General features: G+C 44.2%; 2 protein-coding genes across 4 annotated transcripts in view; one reads left to right on the forward strand and one right to left on the reverse strand.

Moving 5' to 3' along the window:
- The window catches only part of sgcd (sarcoglycan, delta (dystrophin-associated glycoprotein)), a 618307-nt gene that overhangs the window by 48832 nt on the left and 553173 nt on the right, over positions 1 to 16302 (reverse strand). The gene's annotated exons all lie outside the window — the stretch shown is intronic.
- The window catches only part of wwc1 (WW and C2 domain containing 1), a 60787-nt gene that overhangs the window by 25394 nt on the left and 19091 nt on the right, over positions 1 to 16302 (forward strand). For all 3 annotated transcript variants that reach the window (XM_074611798.1, XM_074611797.1, XM_074611799.1), the window contains exons 6-11: positions 502 to 631; positions 7478 to 7624; positions 8716 to 8786; positions 9264 to 9509; positions 11754 to 11843; positions 14856 to 15544. In XM_074611798.1, coding sequence (XP_074467899.1) covers positions 502 to 631; positions 7478 to 7624; positions 8716 to 8786; positions 9264 to 9509; positions 11754 to 11843; positions 14856 to 15544 — 1373 coding nt within the window. The remainder of the gene's footprint in view (positions 1 to 501; positions 632 to 7477; positions 7625 to 8715; positions 8787 to 9263; positions 9510 to 11753; positions 11844 to 14855; positions 15545 to 16302) is intronic.

Raw genomic sequence — 16302 nt, forward strand, 5'->3', positions numbered from 1 at the left:
CAGTATAGCGCTCACAAATATAATCTAGATAAATCCAGACATTATTTCCTCTGAGAATAACTGCTCAAAAAGAGCAGCTCGGAAGATGTGTGTGAGGAAGAGTGAATGAGTAATGCTGCGCCACCACCTGCTGTCTGTCGGAGTGCCCTTGAGCGAGTTCTTCTGCCTTCCCACGATTCCAGCGAAGCCTGTCGAGTGACTGCCAGTAAAAAAAGGCTGTGGTTACACTGGGCAGCTTTCCCTCCACACTCAGTGTAACTGTATGGAAATGAGTCAAAGTGTTGCTGTAATGTTGTGCACGCTCGGTTGATCCAGTTCCTTGTGTAAACATAAAACAAAAGCAGCTAATGGATCATCTGTCCAGAGCAGCTGACGGTGAACGATGTGATCTGTGGACATTTTGACAGCATGATTGGCTGCTGCTGAAACCCTGCTGCTACTTCCATCATCATCCAAACTGACCTTCATCTCCTCTCTCTCTCTCTCTACCTCATCCTCCAGGATTGACCAGAAGGTGTCCAGCAGCCCGTATGGCTACAAGCTGCAGGAGGCGCAGACCATCCTCAGCGAGGTCCGCTCCATCCGAGACGCCATCAGTACCGGGGAGAAGGAGAAACAGGAACTCATGCAGGTAAACAGTGAAGGAGGGAACAAACACTAAAAGTCACTCTTTTAAAAATAAAAAATAAATCACAGAAAGCAGATGGGAGATGAGCCGGGCAAACCCGATTATAAAAAAAACAACAACCCAAAACTCCATCGAGACTTGTCGGACTCACGGGCTGCAATATAGTGCAATTGGGGCAAGCTGGCACGTCATTTACGTCCACTAAAAGTGCTTGTTTTTGATCGTTATTGTAAGTGACTGACAACTAGGGATGTTAATAATGTACCGTTTAACCGTTAACGGACATTAAGCGTTTTAACCGATTAACTCTATAGATGGCAGCTGCTCACAGGCTGCAATATAGTGCTATTGGGGCAAGCTGGCACGTCATGTACGTCCACTAAAAGTGCTTGTTTTTCATTATTATAAGTGACTGACAACTAGGGATGTTAATAATTTACCGTTTAACCGTTAACGGACATTAAGCGTTTTAACCGATTAACGCTATAGATGGCAGCTGCTCACAGGCTGCAATATAGTGCTATTGGGGCAAGCTGGCACGTCATGTACGTCCACTAAAAGTGCTTGTTTTTCATTATTATAAGTGACTGACAACTAGGGATGTTAATAATGTACCGTTTAACCGTTAACCGGCATTAAGCATTTTAACCGATTAACGATATAGATGGCAGCTGCTCACAGGCTGCAATATGGTGCTATTGGGGCAAGCTGGCACTGTCATTTACGATCACTAAAAGTGCTTGTTTTTTATTGTTATAAGTGACTGACAACTAGGGATGTTAATAATTTACCGTTTAACCGTTAACGGACATTAAGCGTTTTAACCGATTTAACGCTATAGATGGCAGCTGCTCACAGGCTGCAATATAGTGCTATTGGGGCAAGCTGGCACCGTCATTTACGTCCACTAAAAGTGCTTGTTTTTCATTGTTATTATAAGTGACTGACAACTAGGGATGTTAATAATGTACCGTTTAACCGTTAACCGACATTAAGCATTTTAACCGATTAACGCTATAGATGGCAGCTGCTCACAGGCTGCAATATGGTGCTAATGGGGCAAGCTGGCACCGTCATTTACGTCCACTAAAAGTGCTTGTTTTTGATCGTTATTATAAGTGACTGACAACTAGGGATGTTAATAATTAACCGTTAACCGACATTAAGCATTTTAACCGATTAACGCTATAGATGGCAGCTGCTCACAGGCTGCAATATGGTGCTATTGGGGCAAGCTGGCACCGTCATTTACGTCCACTAAAAGTGCTTGTTTTTCATTGTTATTATAAGTGACTGACAACTAGGGATGTTAATAATTAACCGTTAACCGACATTAAGCATTTTAACCTATTAACGCTATAGATGGCAGCTGCTCACAGGCTGCAATATAGTGCTATTGGGGCAAGCTGGCACCGTCATTTACGTCCACTAAAAGTGCTTGTTTTTCATTGTTATTATAAGTGACTGACAACTAGGGATGTTAATAATGTACCGTTTAACCGTTAACCGACATTAAGCATTTTAACCGATTAACGCTATAGATGGCAGCTGCTCACAGGCTGCAATATGGTGCTAATGGGGCAAGCTGGCACCGTCATTTACGTCCACTAAAAGTGCTTGTTTTTGATCGTTATTATAAGTGACTGACAACTAGGGATGTTAATAATGTACCGTTTAACCGTTAACCGACATTAAGCATTTTAACCGATTAACGCTATAGATGGCAGCTGCTCACAGGCTGCAATATGGTGCTATTGGGGCAAGCTGGCAACGTCATTTACGTCCACTAAAAGTGCTTGTTTTTCATTGTTATTATAAGTGACTGACAACTAGGGATGTTAATAATTAACCGTTTAACCGTTAACCGACATTAAGCGTTTTAACCGATTAACGCTATCGGTTAAAACGGTTAAAAGAAATGTTAATAATGAATTAATAAGCTGAGAAAAACTCGTCACTTTAAGGGGAAACGCTGGTCAACCTTAAGAGAGTCTGAGCCGGCATTACAGATACAGGAATTACAGAAATTTCAGAAATTGTTTTACTTAATTAGACAAAAACATGGGAAAATGGGGTCCATGTTGAAACCAGTTGCAGGTCAGATCTCATCTCACTTATCTGCCATGTCTAAACTAACTCTAACACGCGAGGCGTAAACCTAAGTACATAACACAGTTATCCATGTAAAAGCTTAGCATTGTTTAAAGGTTGCTGAAGGCGGCGTGTTGATCAGCTCCAGTATCAACTCTTTGACACACAAAAGACGAAGGAAAGAGGAGACAGATAATCCAAATACTGACATGTGATACCGACAGCCACGTGTGGATCATGTCAGAAATCACACCGGGATGTGCATCTTTTCACACAAATAAAAGGGTTTCATTTTTGCTGTATAGTTGGGACAATTTGAAGTGCAGTGAAAAAGTTTTATTCTCTAATGAAAGCACAAGATGTAGTCAAATCATCTGCTACCATGTTGTAGGGGTAATGAGGAAAATGTATTGTGTTCTTTAGAAAAAAGGTTGCCTGTTCTGTTCCTAGCAGATGTGTTGTGTATTTTTCCTTCCTTCTTTTTTCTACTTTTTATTTATTGACTCAATTAAACCATACATGTACTTTGTTCTACAAGATACAAAATTATTACGACTTTTTTTCTCGTAAAGTTCTGACTTTGTTTTCGTAATATTACGACTTTTTTTCTCGTAGTTATGACTTTATTTTCGTAATATTACGACTTTTTTCTCGTAAAGTTATGACTTTATTTTCGTAATATTACGACTTTTTTCTCGTAGAGTTATGACTTTATTCTGTAAATCCCAGATTTAACTAAAATGTCTCTTTTGATAGTAAAGGTTGCTGCCCCCTGACTTAACCTAAATAGATAGATTGAAATGTGTCCAGAAGGACCAGAATTGAAAGGCTCTGGCGTATTTACCCCATGATGAACGTTTTGCAGTGCGGTTTCAGCGTAACACTCTTCTTGCAGAGCTGTGGCCGGCAGTGATTTGTGACGAAGAGTGAGGAAGAGGAAATGTATGAGTAGACAAGAGTATGAGTCACGGCTGTGAGGCGAGGAGATGAGGGCATCAGATGACTCTCAGGAGAGTCTTTTACGCGTGTTAAAACATTTTACATTATATCGCTGTGAGGAAAAAGGAGCAGATGTAGTAAAACCAGATTTAGCGACTAGACTAGCCGAGAGGAGCCGAGAGGCTGCTGGGAGGCAGGTGGTGTTTTTAGTGTCGCGCCTCAGCCGTTGTGATGACAGCCTGTCGAGTTCACTCAGGAGAAGATGAAGGCTGTGTTTGTGAGGAGATGAGTTTTTCCTGGAAAGTGAAAAACAAATTTGCTGGCACAGTGACATTCATCATCTATGAGGTTTCATTTCCTTCATGTGGTATAAACACTGAGGGGATGATGCCGAGTTAGGAGTTGCATCCATGAGCTGTCAGTGCTGATATTTCAGGTGAAACTGACTACGTTTACATGCACAAAATAATCTGTTTTTTGTAGGATTAACATACCCAAAGGCCGACACAGCCTCCTTCTTTCATTCCTTCAACCACCTTCCTGAAAAGGTCGGCGTTGCGATATTTGCTCATATCCAAAAACCTGTTGATATCCAAGTCTTTCATGATGTTTAAAAGTAGTTTCTCCTTCTGAACAGGAATGTGGGCTTTTCTTTTGGGCATGCATCTCTGCAAACTGTCAGCTAGTTGGTTTGTGTACAACGCACAGAGCTGGATGTAAACAGGCAAGAAGCCGCTTATCTCAAACTGGCATTAAAATACCTGAATGCGTGGTATACATGTCCAAAGAATGCTCCTAAAACCTGAATAATATCAACATATCCCACATGTCTTAATGCAGAATATGCTGTTTACATGACCCCGTATCGTCATATTCAGAATAAACGTAGTCACTGTATCTCAGATACCACTACTCTGCGTTTGGAGAAGAATTAAAGGATGTACGGCTGCACCTCGGTATCATTTTGATTAATTATTCTGTCTATAAATTGTCAAAAAGATACCGAAAACTTCCCATATTAGCGCCCAAGATGACACCTTCAAATATCGTCTCTTGGCCGACCAACAGTCCTAAAACCCAAAGATATTTTCCAGACAATTTCCAACGATATAAAACAAAGAAAAGCAGCAAATCCTTCTATGCAAAACTGCTCAACTTCATGCAGGAGGACCTGAAGTTCAAACTCCAACATGCTTCATTTGCATGAATGCCAATCTCTCTCTCTCCTCTTCTGTACTCCTGTCTTCCACATTACAAACTCCCAACTCTCCTCTGCTTTGCCAGCGTCCTTTTAGTGTGAGTGACAGCATTGCAGTGCAGTATTAACTCTTAATAAGTAAATTTCCACAATAGCAGCAGTGTGTATTAAAGTTGCATGATGGGACTGTGAGTTCTCAGGCTGCAGGTATATAGATGGGAGTGGAGACGAGCATGAAATCGGTTTGATATACGGTTGTTTGGCTCTCATGCAACAACTGGCAAACAACAATTAGTTGTTTTCTAGTTTGCTAATAAACCATAAATCATCTTTATAATGCCTCAAGGTTCAGTTTTATGGTTCGGTCTTGTAAAACATTTTTATGTTCGTAATAACAGTGCAGATGTTCTCTGATGCTCCGGCGGGCACCAACATGTCTGCACAGAATATTAAACAGATAATGTCTATAAATCTTCTATATAACCATTTTACGCACATTTTATGTATAGATTTATATTATCAGGAAAGTCTGGCTGCAGATCTGTTTGGCTCAGATTGGTTTGGAGGTAGAGGGAGGAGAACGTGTTCAATAATACATCATCTGCTCTGTGGACTCCGTCTCTTTCTCCCGTCTCTCCCCATCCCTCCCTCCGTTACCATCTGCAGCTGACAGCTCAGTCTGGGTGTCTGGGATGTTCATATGTGTGTGTGTGTGTGTGTGTTTCCCTGTCTGCTGTGCATCTATGTATGTTTGTACGGCTGGCTCTGAGTGTGTTGTTGTTCTTTTTGCTCTTCTTAATGCTTGATTGCTTCAAGTCCAGAGAGATGACAGCTAGAGAAATGGAGAGAGGAGTATTCTTACTGAGGGTGCTTTCAGACATCACGTTTCAAACCAAATTTTAACTGTAGATTCTGCGTTTTTTCACATTAAAGCTGCAGTAGTCAGTATATTTTTGTCATCATTGGGCAAAAATCCATAATAACCTTTCAGCATATTGTAATTCAAGTGTTCTGAGAGATAACTAGACTTCTGCTCCTCCTCATGGCTCTGTTTTCAGGCTTTAGAACATCTACTGACGGGAGACTTTGACCAATCACAGGTCATTTCATTGAGAGAGCGTTCCTATTGGCTGTGCTCCGGTCATGTGACTGGAACTTGGCGTTCCTTTACCAGATTTCACAATGGCGGCGGCGTCACAAACTTTCTCATGTTACAGCTAAACAGTACACTACAAGATGATTCTGAGAACATCTGAGGAGAGATATAGACATTAACGTAACAGAATATTGATTCATATTTGATCAGCGCTGCCTAGTTTGACTGTTTGGTCGGAGTTTGTGAGTGATTGACAGCCGGCTCTCATAGACGGCAGATGGACAGCAGACCTCAGATCAGCTCTTACTGCTTGTTTTCCTCCGGTCTGTGAAATCTTGCAGATGCCGTTAGGAGCACCGGAGGACACAGAGGCACATGATTTACTCACGCTCCTTGGCGGAGGTCTGCGCTCTCCGAGTGCCATTCTAGTAAATGGCAATTTGGGGGTTTTAAGTTAAGGACTGTTGGAGTGCAGTTGTTTGGTCTTTTAGCGAGGTTCTCGTGTACCACCAGTGGTACGTGGACCTAGTGGTGTAAGAAAATATTGATCCACTTGACTATCGCGTTATAGTGTTTTGTGATACTGTGTATATATACTGTATAGTTTACATGCAAAGATTCGTTCGTGGCAGACGGTGGCTCAGATTGCACAAACAGCAGTTCTATGATGTTGGATGTTCCAGTGACTGTGATAAAAATAAAACTGCAGATCCTAAACTTTTTGTACACAGACTTTATGCATACTGTATTAAATTTATCTGGCACACAGGAGGTGATAAATTCAGTCTAACAGCTGCTCCATTCAGAGAAAACTGCATCCAGTGAGCCAAATATTTTCTTTACCAGAGCGCTGAGAGGAAACGTCGGTCTGAGGAGCACACAGTGTATAATGAACTCTTTTTAAATATAAATGTATTTATGTTTATTATCTCTGTACAGCAGCCATGTGTAGCTTTATGCTGAAACATCGCTAAAATGAAGGCAGAGGAAAGAGACAAAGAGTTGAGACACAGCATCATGAAAACACTGAAACACTGCCGTACCGTTATCAGAGAGGTGGTGGTATGTTATTTTTCTGCCCCATCTGAAAAGCAAAGATAAGGTGCATTCCACAGCAGGCTTCAGAAACGAACCGCCGAGTCATATAAGATATTCATCACGGCTGTAAAGATGAAAGGATGACTGCGGCAGCCTTCACTGCTGCTGCATCACTGGAACAAACAGGGAACATGCAGCAAACACAGACACAGAGGAGGGGGGTATTCTATTACACTTTACAGTTTTGTTATTTTGCAGATGCTGTTTGCTCTCAGCAGCTCTCACTGAATGCCTTAGTTGATTCCTAGAAGGTTCAGTTCCTCAGATGATCAAACAATAGATTGGAGTACAAAGGTTTTGTTGTTACTTCATGTCCTTAATCACATCCTATTGGTATTCCCGGTGCAGTTTCCTGCCGCAGTGTCCCAGTTTCTCCCTGCAGATTGTTCATGTTTTGACTCATGTAATCTCCCGTTTGTTCATCCAGAAACTGGCGGTGTTGAAGGACAGTTTCCAGCTGGACTCGGGCTCCCAGCAGGAGCTGTGGGGCAGCAGTCCCTCGCTCGCCAACTCTGAGCTGAACATCCCTCGGCTCTACACCGACGCCGGCTCCCAGACCGACATCCCCGCTGAGGTGAGTTACTTTTTCACCTTAGAGAGAAGTAACAGCGTTAAGAGAGAGAGAGGCCACACAGAGCTGTAGTCTGGGGTTTGCTCTGCACTGCAGTAGTCAACACAAAATCCAATATAGTCAAACAGGTAAAGAAAACAGCATCAAGAAGTCTACCAGGTGACTCTACGCTGCTCAGCTTTCAAATTAACAGTGTTGTTTCGTACCCCTTCGTACGTCATCATCTACGTGCCATTTGTTAAAGGGACTCTATGTAAGAATCAGAAATGTCTTGTTAACAGCTTCACTTGTGTCCGTTAAGTCAACTAAAGTCAGCGTCCTGTTGCTGGCGCTTGTGCTCGCTCTACATAGACATGAAGGAGCATCGCTCAACACAGTGAGGAGACACACGTCAGCTAAAAGCACAATATCACTCTATATTTCAACTGCTTGGCAGTAATGTTAGCTGACCAGACGAAGGTCTCTCCATGAATCAATGCTGATCCTAGTGTTGGCTTTTCCTGCCTCGGCCTCCTGACCGCAGCCGGAGGGAACAGAGGAGACGCCGGAGTTTTGGTCGGAGACGATAACGTTTCTCTCTGCGGAGCCCCGTCACTTCACAAGACATGGGAAACCTCTGTTGGTCTGGAGGAGCTGCAGCAGTTATTTCTGCACAAACATTCACTGTGCATTCACTAGATATTCTCAGAGCTAAACTAACTCTTCTGCAGTGTGGAGTGAGCAGCATGCACGTGAGAGGTGGAGAGAGAGAGAGAGAACGAGCGCGGTGTGTGAGTGAAGGCAGACAGAGGAGCAGAGTACAGCAGAGACTCCGGTCCTGGAGACCAAAGCTACGGTCTCCCCCGCGTCCTCCGACCGCGGCCAACACTGTTTAACAGACGAGCTTCACTAGATACAACCAAGAGGTTTTGGTGCTTCACTGGAGTTTGTGTTGGAGTGTTGAATTTGTTTTTTAATGACTGCTCGTCTGTTTTTTATGTTGTTGTTTCCTGTGTTTGGTGAGCCGAAGACCAATGTCCATCCTGGAGGACAATAAAGATTTAGTGTATTGTATTTTGTTCATGTCATTGAGTTGTTTTTCTGTTTGTATTCAGTTCATGACGAGCACCAACAAACTGGCAGAGAAGGTTCGTCTGAGTCTGAAGTACGAGGAGGCCAAGAGAAGGTAGACATCATGTGTGGAGTCATGCATTTTACTGTTCACTCTGCGTCTGCCTTTATAATGAAAGCCTTTATGATTGCTGTTGTTTAGTCGTGCGTGGATTTGTTTTAACATTCTGAAGATCTGCAAAGGTTCGATTAGATTTTGTTATCGTAGCAGCCGACTGAGCTGCTGTCACGCTCCTGAGCTTCTAGCATCTGAGCTCAAGATTACCACGGTAAAGAGAGGACGATAATGTAGTAGAAGGTTGTTTGAATTGTCATCATCTCTAAAGGACAGGGGTCAGCAACCTGCGGCTATAGAGCCACATGCGTCTCTTTAGCTCCTCTCCAGTGGCTCCCTGTGGATTTATAAAAAGAATTAGTGGAAATGAATAACTGTTTTTTTGTTTACATTTTCAATTTTATTTATCATTGTTGTAGAGACAAGTTATACACCTCCTCCTCCTCCTTCACTTCTCTCCTCTTTCTCTCTTCTCAGGATCGCCACCATCGAGGTGCAGATCGCCAAACTGGACAGCGAGGCGTGGCCGGGGCTGCTGGACCCGGAGCGAGACCGCCTCATCCTCATCAACGAGAAGGAGGAGCTGCTGAAGGAGCTGCAGTACGTCAGCCCCCGCCAGCGGCTGCAGCCCAACGACAAGGAGAAGCTGGAGACCGAGAAGAAGCGTCTGGAGAGAGACCTGCAGGCCGCCAGAGACAACCAGAGCAAGGCTCTCACTGAGAGGTGGGCAGAGGATATTAAATACCTTTATTAAACATAACCAGTACCTCTGTTTTTATACTGGTGCTAAACGTCTCCAGCGCCGTGGCGAAGGTCGGAGCAGGTGATGACAGCGTGTGATGTGTAACTGAGGTCATTATTGTCTCATCTGCTGATGAAACCACTGACCTTCTGCTGCTGTTTGACTCCTTTGACCTTCAGACCTTTAGAGACGTCAAGCCTCCCCGATGATTATTAAGAGCTAGAGATGAGCATGACAGTCCTCTCCTCCTCTCCTCTCCTCTCCTCTCCTCTCCTCTCCTCTCCTCTCCTCTCCTCTCCTCTCCTCTCCTCTCCTCTCCTCTCCTCTCCTCTCCTCTCCTCTCCTCTCCTCTCGTCTCTTGTTCCCTCTTTTCTCATTGTCTCCTCGCCAATCCTCCTCTCCCTTCCTCTCTTCTCCTGTCCTCTACTCTCCTCTGCTTGTCTCCTCTGTTCTCCTTGTATCCTCTCCTTATTTCCTCTCCTCTGCTCGTTTCCTCTTCTGTCCTGTCCTCTCCTTGTGTCCTCTCCTCTCTTGTTCCCTCTCCTCTCCTTGTCTCCTCTCTTTTCTTCTCCTGTCCTCTCCTCTTATCTCCTCACCTCACCTCTCCTCTCCCATCCTCCCCACTCCTTGTTTCCTCTCCTCTTCTTGGTTCCTCTCTTCTCCTCTCATCTCCTCACCTCTGCTTGTCTCCTCTTCTCTCATCGTTTCCTATTGTTGTATCTTCTCCTTGTTTCCTCTCCTCTTATCTCCTCTCCTCACTTCTCTTCTCTTCTCCTGGTCTCCTCTCTCTTCGCTCTTCTTGCTTCCTCTCCTCTCCACTCCTTGTCTCATCTCCTCCCCTCTCCTCTCCTTGCTTCCTCTCCTCTTCTCTTCAGTCCTTGTCTCCTCTACCTCATCCCCTCTCTCCTCTGTTCCTGCTCTCCTAAGTCTGTCTTTCACTTTTCCTCTTCTCTCTAGGTTTGTACCACTTTCTCTTTTCTTAAATGGCAGCAGGCAGCAAACCAGAACCACCAAGATCCTGCATGTCTCCTCCTCTCCCTCTCTCCCTCCCTCCCTCTCTCTCTCCCTCCCTCTCTCCCCTCTAACAGGACTCTTGTTATGCGGCGTTCAGGTCAGACTCTACCTGAGCTCAGTCTCTCTTTGTGTCTCGTCTCCTGTTCCTGTAACCTGAGAGGCTGCAGAGCCTGGTCACAAAAAGAACCTCTTGTAGTCCGCCTACACACACACACACACACACACACACACACACACACACACACACACTGACACGAGAAGTATGCACACACTCATGTTCTCCGTGTCTGCTGGTTGTGAAAGATGTCAAATTCACTGAATCACTGTCTTTGAGTTCAGTAAAAGTCTTTAATTTGTTTTTGGAGTTTTAAAGGCTCCACACGCCCACGAAGGTTTTTATATCAGATATACGGACAATTAGACCTCCGATCAAGTTGGGCAAAGCTTTGCTGGTTGGGTCATGATGAGAATGTCAAATGAGTAGGTTGCCCTTCTCTAGAAAACATCATAAAAGCAGCAGCAGGGGGAGGCAGATGTCAGTAAAGCTCAGCCTGAAAACGCCCACACAGTCCAGTGTGAAAGGGAAGATGTTGCTGTTTCTTGTTGCATGTTTTGCATCTAAAATCAGACAAAATTTTGCACAAAAGTTGCTTTTAATCAGCATTGAAAAAGTCTTGCATGTTCTTTGAAACCATGAAACACATGTACAGTAAAGAATAACTAGAAACGAGACAGGAAACGCCGTCACAAAGTGAAGTTAACATGACCAGCAGCAGCGGTCTGTAACCGGATGAAACGCTTCTCCTCTTTGGCCTGTTTCCACTCAAACCACAGATCATAGTAACAGCTGTTAATGGACTGGTTTCCTCCCAACAAAGCTCATACCAACAGGTGACACCGCTGTCACCTGAACACAAAGCGGCCGCTCACAATACCCCAAACACATCGCCGCCGCTGCCGTCGTGTCATATTTGTTAACTTTTCTTTTTCCAAGAGCTCATTCCAATAGTGTTACCGGAGATGGAGGGTTATGTTCAGTGTTTTTATTTTCATAAATATGAAGGTGACTCATGTTCAGCCTTGAAACAGCTGACAAAGGATCAGATTTGTTTTATTTTTATTTTTTTATAAGGATTGAATTGATTAAAACGTTACTAAACTACACAACTTCTGTTTATTTCTTTACAAAATATTTTTTTTTGTGATTTCAGGTTGCGACTTCACTGCAAGAGGAACAAGCTGGTCAGAGAGCTGGAGGAGATGGTTCGACTGGCCACATCACTACATACTCAACTCAAAAGGTTTGTTCATCTCACTTCAATATCTCAAAGGATAATTCCTGTTTATTACAACTAGGGTGTTATTTTAGTGGCATCGTCCATCATTTCTATCAGTTCTGATAACTTTTAAAGTCATAATGTTACGAGAATAAAGTCATAAGTTTACGAGAAAAAAAGTCGTAATATTATGAGAATAAAGTCATAATATTATAAAGTAGTAATTTTCCGTGTTAGTTTTGTTTCTCGTAAACTTATGACTTTATTCTCGTAATATTAAAAAAAAATTCTCTCGTTAATTTATGACTATTCTCGTAATATTACGACTTTTTTTTCTCGTTAAGTTACGACTTTATTCTCGTAATATTACGACTTTTTTCTCGTTAATTTACGACTTTATTCTCGTAATATTACAACTTTTTTCTCTTGTTAATTTATGACTTTATTCTCGTAATATTACGACTTTTTTTTCTCGTAAAGTTATGACTTTATTCTTGTAATATTACGACTTTTTTCTCGTTAATTTACGACTTTATTCTCGTAATATTACAACTTTTTTCTCTCGTTAATTTATGACTTTATTCTCGTAATATTACGACTTTTTTTTCTCGTTAAGTTATGACTTTATTCTGTAAATCTCAGATGTTTTTTCCCTCAATGTGGCCCTAATACTCCGTAGTACATTGTCTCTTTGGCCCTCACTGCATTAGACTTATATACTATATACTTAGACTTTAGACTATAAACTGTGTTACCTTCATCACAATGCTCCAGACGGTTGCTGATCCCTGGTCTAACAGGATAAAATGATGAGGTGGTAATTCTAGTTTACGCAGCCATTTATTTCATAATAACTTTAGTTCAACATATTTCTTACCGGCCTCTCAGATGATCATTTAGTTATTAGCTTCAAAGCCGGCAGTCAAAGCGAGCCAAGCTTTGAAGTGAAGTGAAGGGGAGGCTGAGAAACCTTTAATGACTAAACATTTGCTGAAAGATGAAAGACATTTTGTTCTCTCCGTCTTCTTGATTTCACTCATGATCTCGCCACAAATCTAATTTCCCAGCCCGACCCCAGAACATCCTCAGGACTTACATTATTACGAGATGACGCAAGGCTGTCGTGAGAGCTGTACATGTTTGATAATAAACGTTTAGTATTTAACAGTGATGATCTGAAAGGTTGACGGTGACAGGCTAGTTTCTGTTCTTGTCTCACGGCTCGTTCGTCCCCGTCTGTCCTCCTAGGTCTGATGGAAATCAGACGTCTCCCCGGCGGACAGGAACTCTTCTCTGTCTCGCGCTAACGAGCCTCTCTGCTTTAATTAGAGAGCTGCTCATGCAGAGTGGGGAGGAAAAAGAAATGAGAGGAGAGTAGAGGACGGACAGAGGGGAGGAAGAAAATGACTTTCCTCCTGAAAGTAGTCCCTCAAGTCCGATATTTAAAGGTGTATTTTAGCTCCTCAATTTTAGTTTGAAGCTCTTAACATCTCGCCTGCTGGGCTGGGAGATAAATAACCAAAAAAGTCTTGTGCAATTACTGCTTAAAGTTTATTTATAAAGCACATTTCAGACATAAAGGCTATTCAATGTGCGCTGCAGGATACATAAAACATACTAAATAAGAAACACAAATTAAAAGGACAGAAACACTCTGCACTCTGAGACGTTGCAGAAATAACTTTAAGAGAAATGAGTTTTCTGAAACAATGAAAAAAGGAAATAAGAGAAGAGTGAACACCAGGCAGGGAGGGAGGGAGGGAGGGATAGAGGAGACGTACAGAGGAGAGAAAGGGAAAGGAGGGCAAAATATGAGACGAAAGGAAAGTAGGAAACAGACGTCTGCCTGCAGTGTTGCTTCCAGCTCAACGCAACGCGAAGATTCATCGTCACTGTTTCTTCTCTACCTCAGCTGTCTTCTCCCAATCCTCCTCCTCTGTTCTCTCTTCTTTTCTTTCAGTCAGCTCACTGTGAAATAATAAAATATGCCGTTTATTACAGCTATAAAATTAATTAGTTTTATGCAACTTACAAGTGCAATGACAGAAACATATTGTTATGAATTACATTTGAAAACTTCATCAGGGGTTCTTCTGTTTTTAAAAAAGCTTGTTTAAAGGGACTGTTTGTAACTTCTTCCACGTATAAATCATTGCTGGTCAGTGTCCCATGCGTGCTCTCGTGTGTCTCCGCTGTTCAGACTCAGACTCCAACACAAACTACAGTGAAGCACCAAAACCTCTTGGTTGTATCTAGTGAAGCCCGTCTGTTAAACAGTGTTGGCCGCGGTCGGAGGACGCGGGGGAGACCGTAGCTTTGGTCTGCAGGACCGGAGTCTCTGCTGTACTCTGCTCCTCTGCTCCTCTGTCTGACTTCACTCACACACCGCGCTCGTTCTCGCTGTTTCGTTCCACTCTCACGTGCATGCTGCTCACTCCACACTGCAGAAGAGTTAGTTTATCTCTGAGAATATCTAGTGAATGTTCAGTGGATGTTTGTGCAGAAATAACTGCTGCAGCTCCTCCAGACCAACAGAGGTTTCCCGTGTCTTGTGAAGTGACGGGGCTCCGCAGAGAGAAACGTTATCGTCTCCGACCAAAACTCCGGCGTCTCCCCCGTTCCCTCCGGCCGCGGTCGGGAGGCTGAGGCAGGAAAAGCCAACACTAGAATCAGCATTGATTCATGGAGAGACCTTCGTCTGGTCAGCTAACATTACTGCCAAGCAGCTGAAATATAGAGTGATATTGTGCTTTTAGCTGACGTGTGTCTCCTCACTGTGTTGAGTGATGCTCCTTCATGTCTATGTAGAGCGAGCACAAGCACGAGCAACAGGACGCTGATTTTCGTTGACTTAACGGCCAAAGGCGTCGCTGTTAACAAGACATTTCTGATTCTTACATAGAGTCCATTTAACAAATGGCACGTAGATGAATACACATGAAGGGGTACGAAACAGCTAACATTACTGCCAAGCAGCTGAAATATAGAGTGGTATTGTGCTTTTAGCTGACGTGTGTCCATGTCTCTCTCCTGCAGCCTGTCGGCCAGCACTCTGTCCTGTTCGTCCGGCAGCAGTCGAGGCTCTCTGACGTCCAGCCGCGGCTCGCTGGCCACCACCTCCAGCCTGGGCTCCACCTCCTCCCTCAGCTTCACCGACATCTACCTGGAGCAGCCCGAGCTGGCCGACCCGGACTTCCAAAACAAGCTGGACAGCCTCCTGCAGGAGGGCGGCCAGGGAGGCTACCGCCCCTCCAGCTCCATCACCACCATACACGAACACGAAGTGGTGACGGGCTCCGGAGGGAGGGACGCCGAGAGGCCCGGGGACAAAGCGGGAGGAGACGTGGAGTGTTCTGCTGGAGGAGGTGCAGGAGGAGGAGGCGGTGGTGGAGTTGTTGCAACGGACTCGGGGTCTTCCAGGATCCAGGCGCTCAGACTGTCAGAAACCCCTCGCTCCATGAGCTCTCTGTCTCCTCGGTCGTCTCTTTCCTCGCTGTCTCCGCCGTGCTCGCCGCTGGTCACGGACGCTAGTTTCCTGCCCGGAGAGACATTCACGGGCCAGACGGGGCCCGGCGGGTTGAGCCTGGATCTGGAGCTCCAGAGCAGACTAGCAGAGCTGGAGCTCAGCCTGGACTCTCAGGAGCAGCGGCAGGAGGAGCACGGGGATCCCGGCGGGCTGGAGGAGAAGCAGAACCACGACACCACGCTGGGCGAGGAGGGCAAAGGTAAAGCTTTTTGTTCTTTGATTCTTCTTCATCCAGAATGGTCACAATCTTCACTGTACAGCTGTTGGGTACTAGTTGGGTGTTAAGGCTAGTTGCAGCCCTACATCACTGTAGAAATGCAAGTTCATTGAGTAGAGAAACAGAAAAAGAGAGGAGACAGAGAGAGGTAACATGGATCAAAGTGTCTGCTGATACTACATAAAGGCAGCAATGGTGCATCTCAGTCATAACCAAAACCAAAGGATTAATGTGCTGCTATAACATCCTCCACTCTTCTGGTTTCAGTCTTCCCACCACATTTTGACCTGGTTAATATGAATATGGATTTTTCTTAACCGATAACCGACCCTCGTTAACCGATTATTAACCGTTAACCGACAAGATTAGTGCGTTGCATGCAGCTGCAGTGTATGATCACAACAGTCAACTGAGTCTCCAGTTCACCGTCTGGCAGCGTTAACTTAGCAGCCACGATGCTGCGTGTAGTGTTGCTGACATGCAGCCACTTTCCCAGTAAAAGTCTCCACCGTGCATTTAGTTTAGTTTAGCAGGTTGTCAGCTGTGTGTCTGCCCAGATTAACGATAGCAATTATCCAACAAACAGTGTGTGTGTTTGTGCTTCGTTAGCAGCTCTAGCTCTGCTGGTAGTTCCGTGCTCCCCGTAGTCACACACATACGATCTGTCAGCGCAGCGACACTTAAGCAAGTCTCCGACAGACCGTGTGTGTGTTGTCGGTGGCGTTATAGCTGTGAACGTA

The sequence above is a fragment of the Sebastes fasciatus genome, chromosome 16, assembly GCF_043250625.1.
Source record: "Sebastes fasciatus isolate fSebFas1 chromosome 16, fSebFas1.pri, whole genome shotgun sequence".
In the NCBI taxonomy this organism is placed as follows: domain Eukaryota; kingdom Metazoa; phylum Chordata; class Actinopteri; order Perciformes; family Sebastidae; genus Sebastes; species Sebastes fasciatus.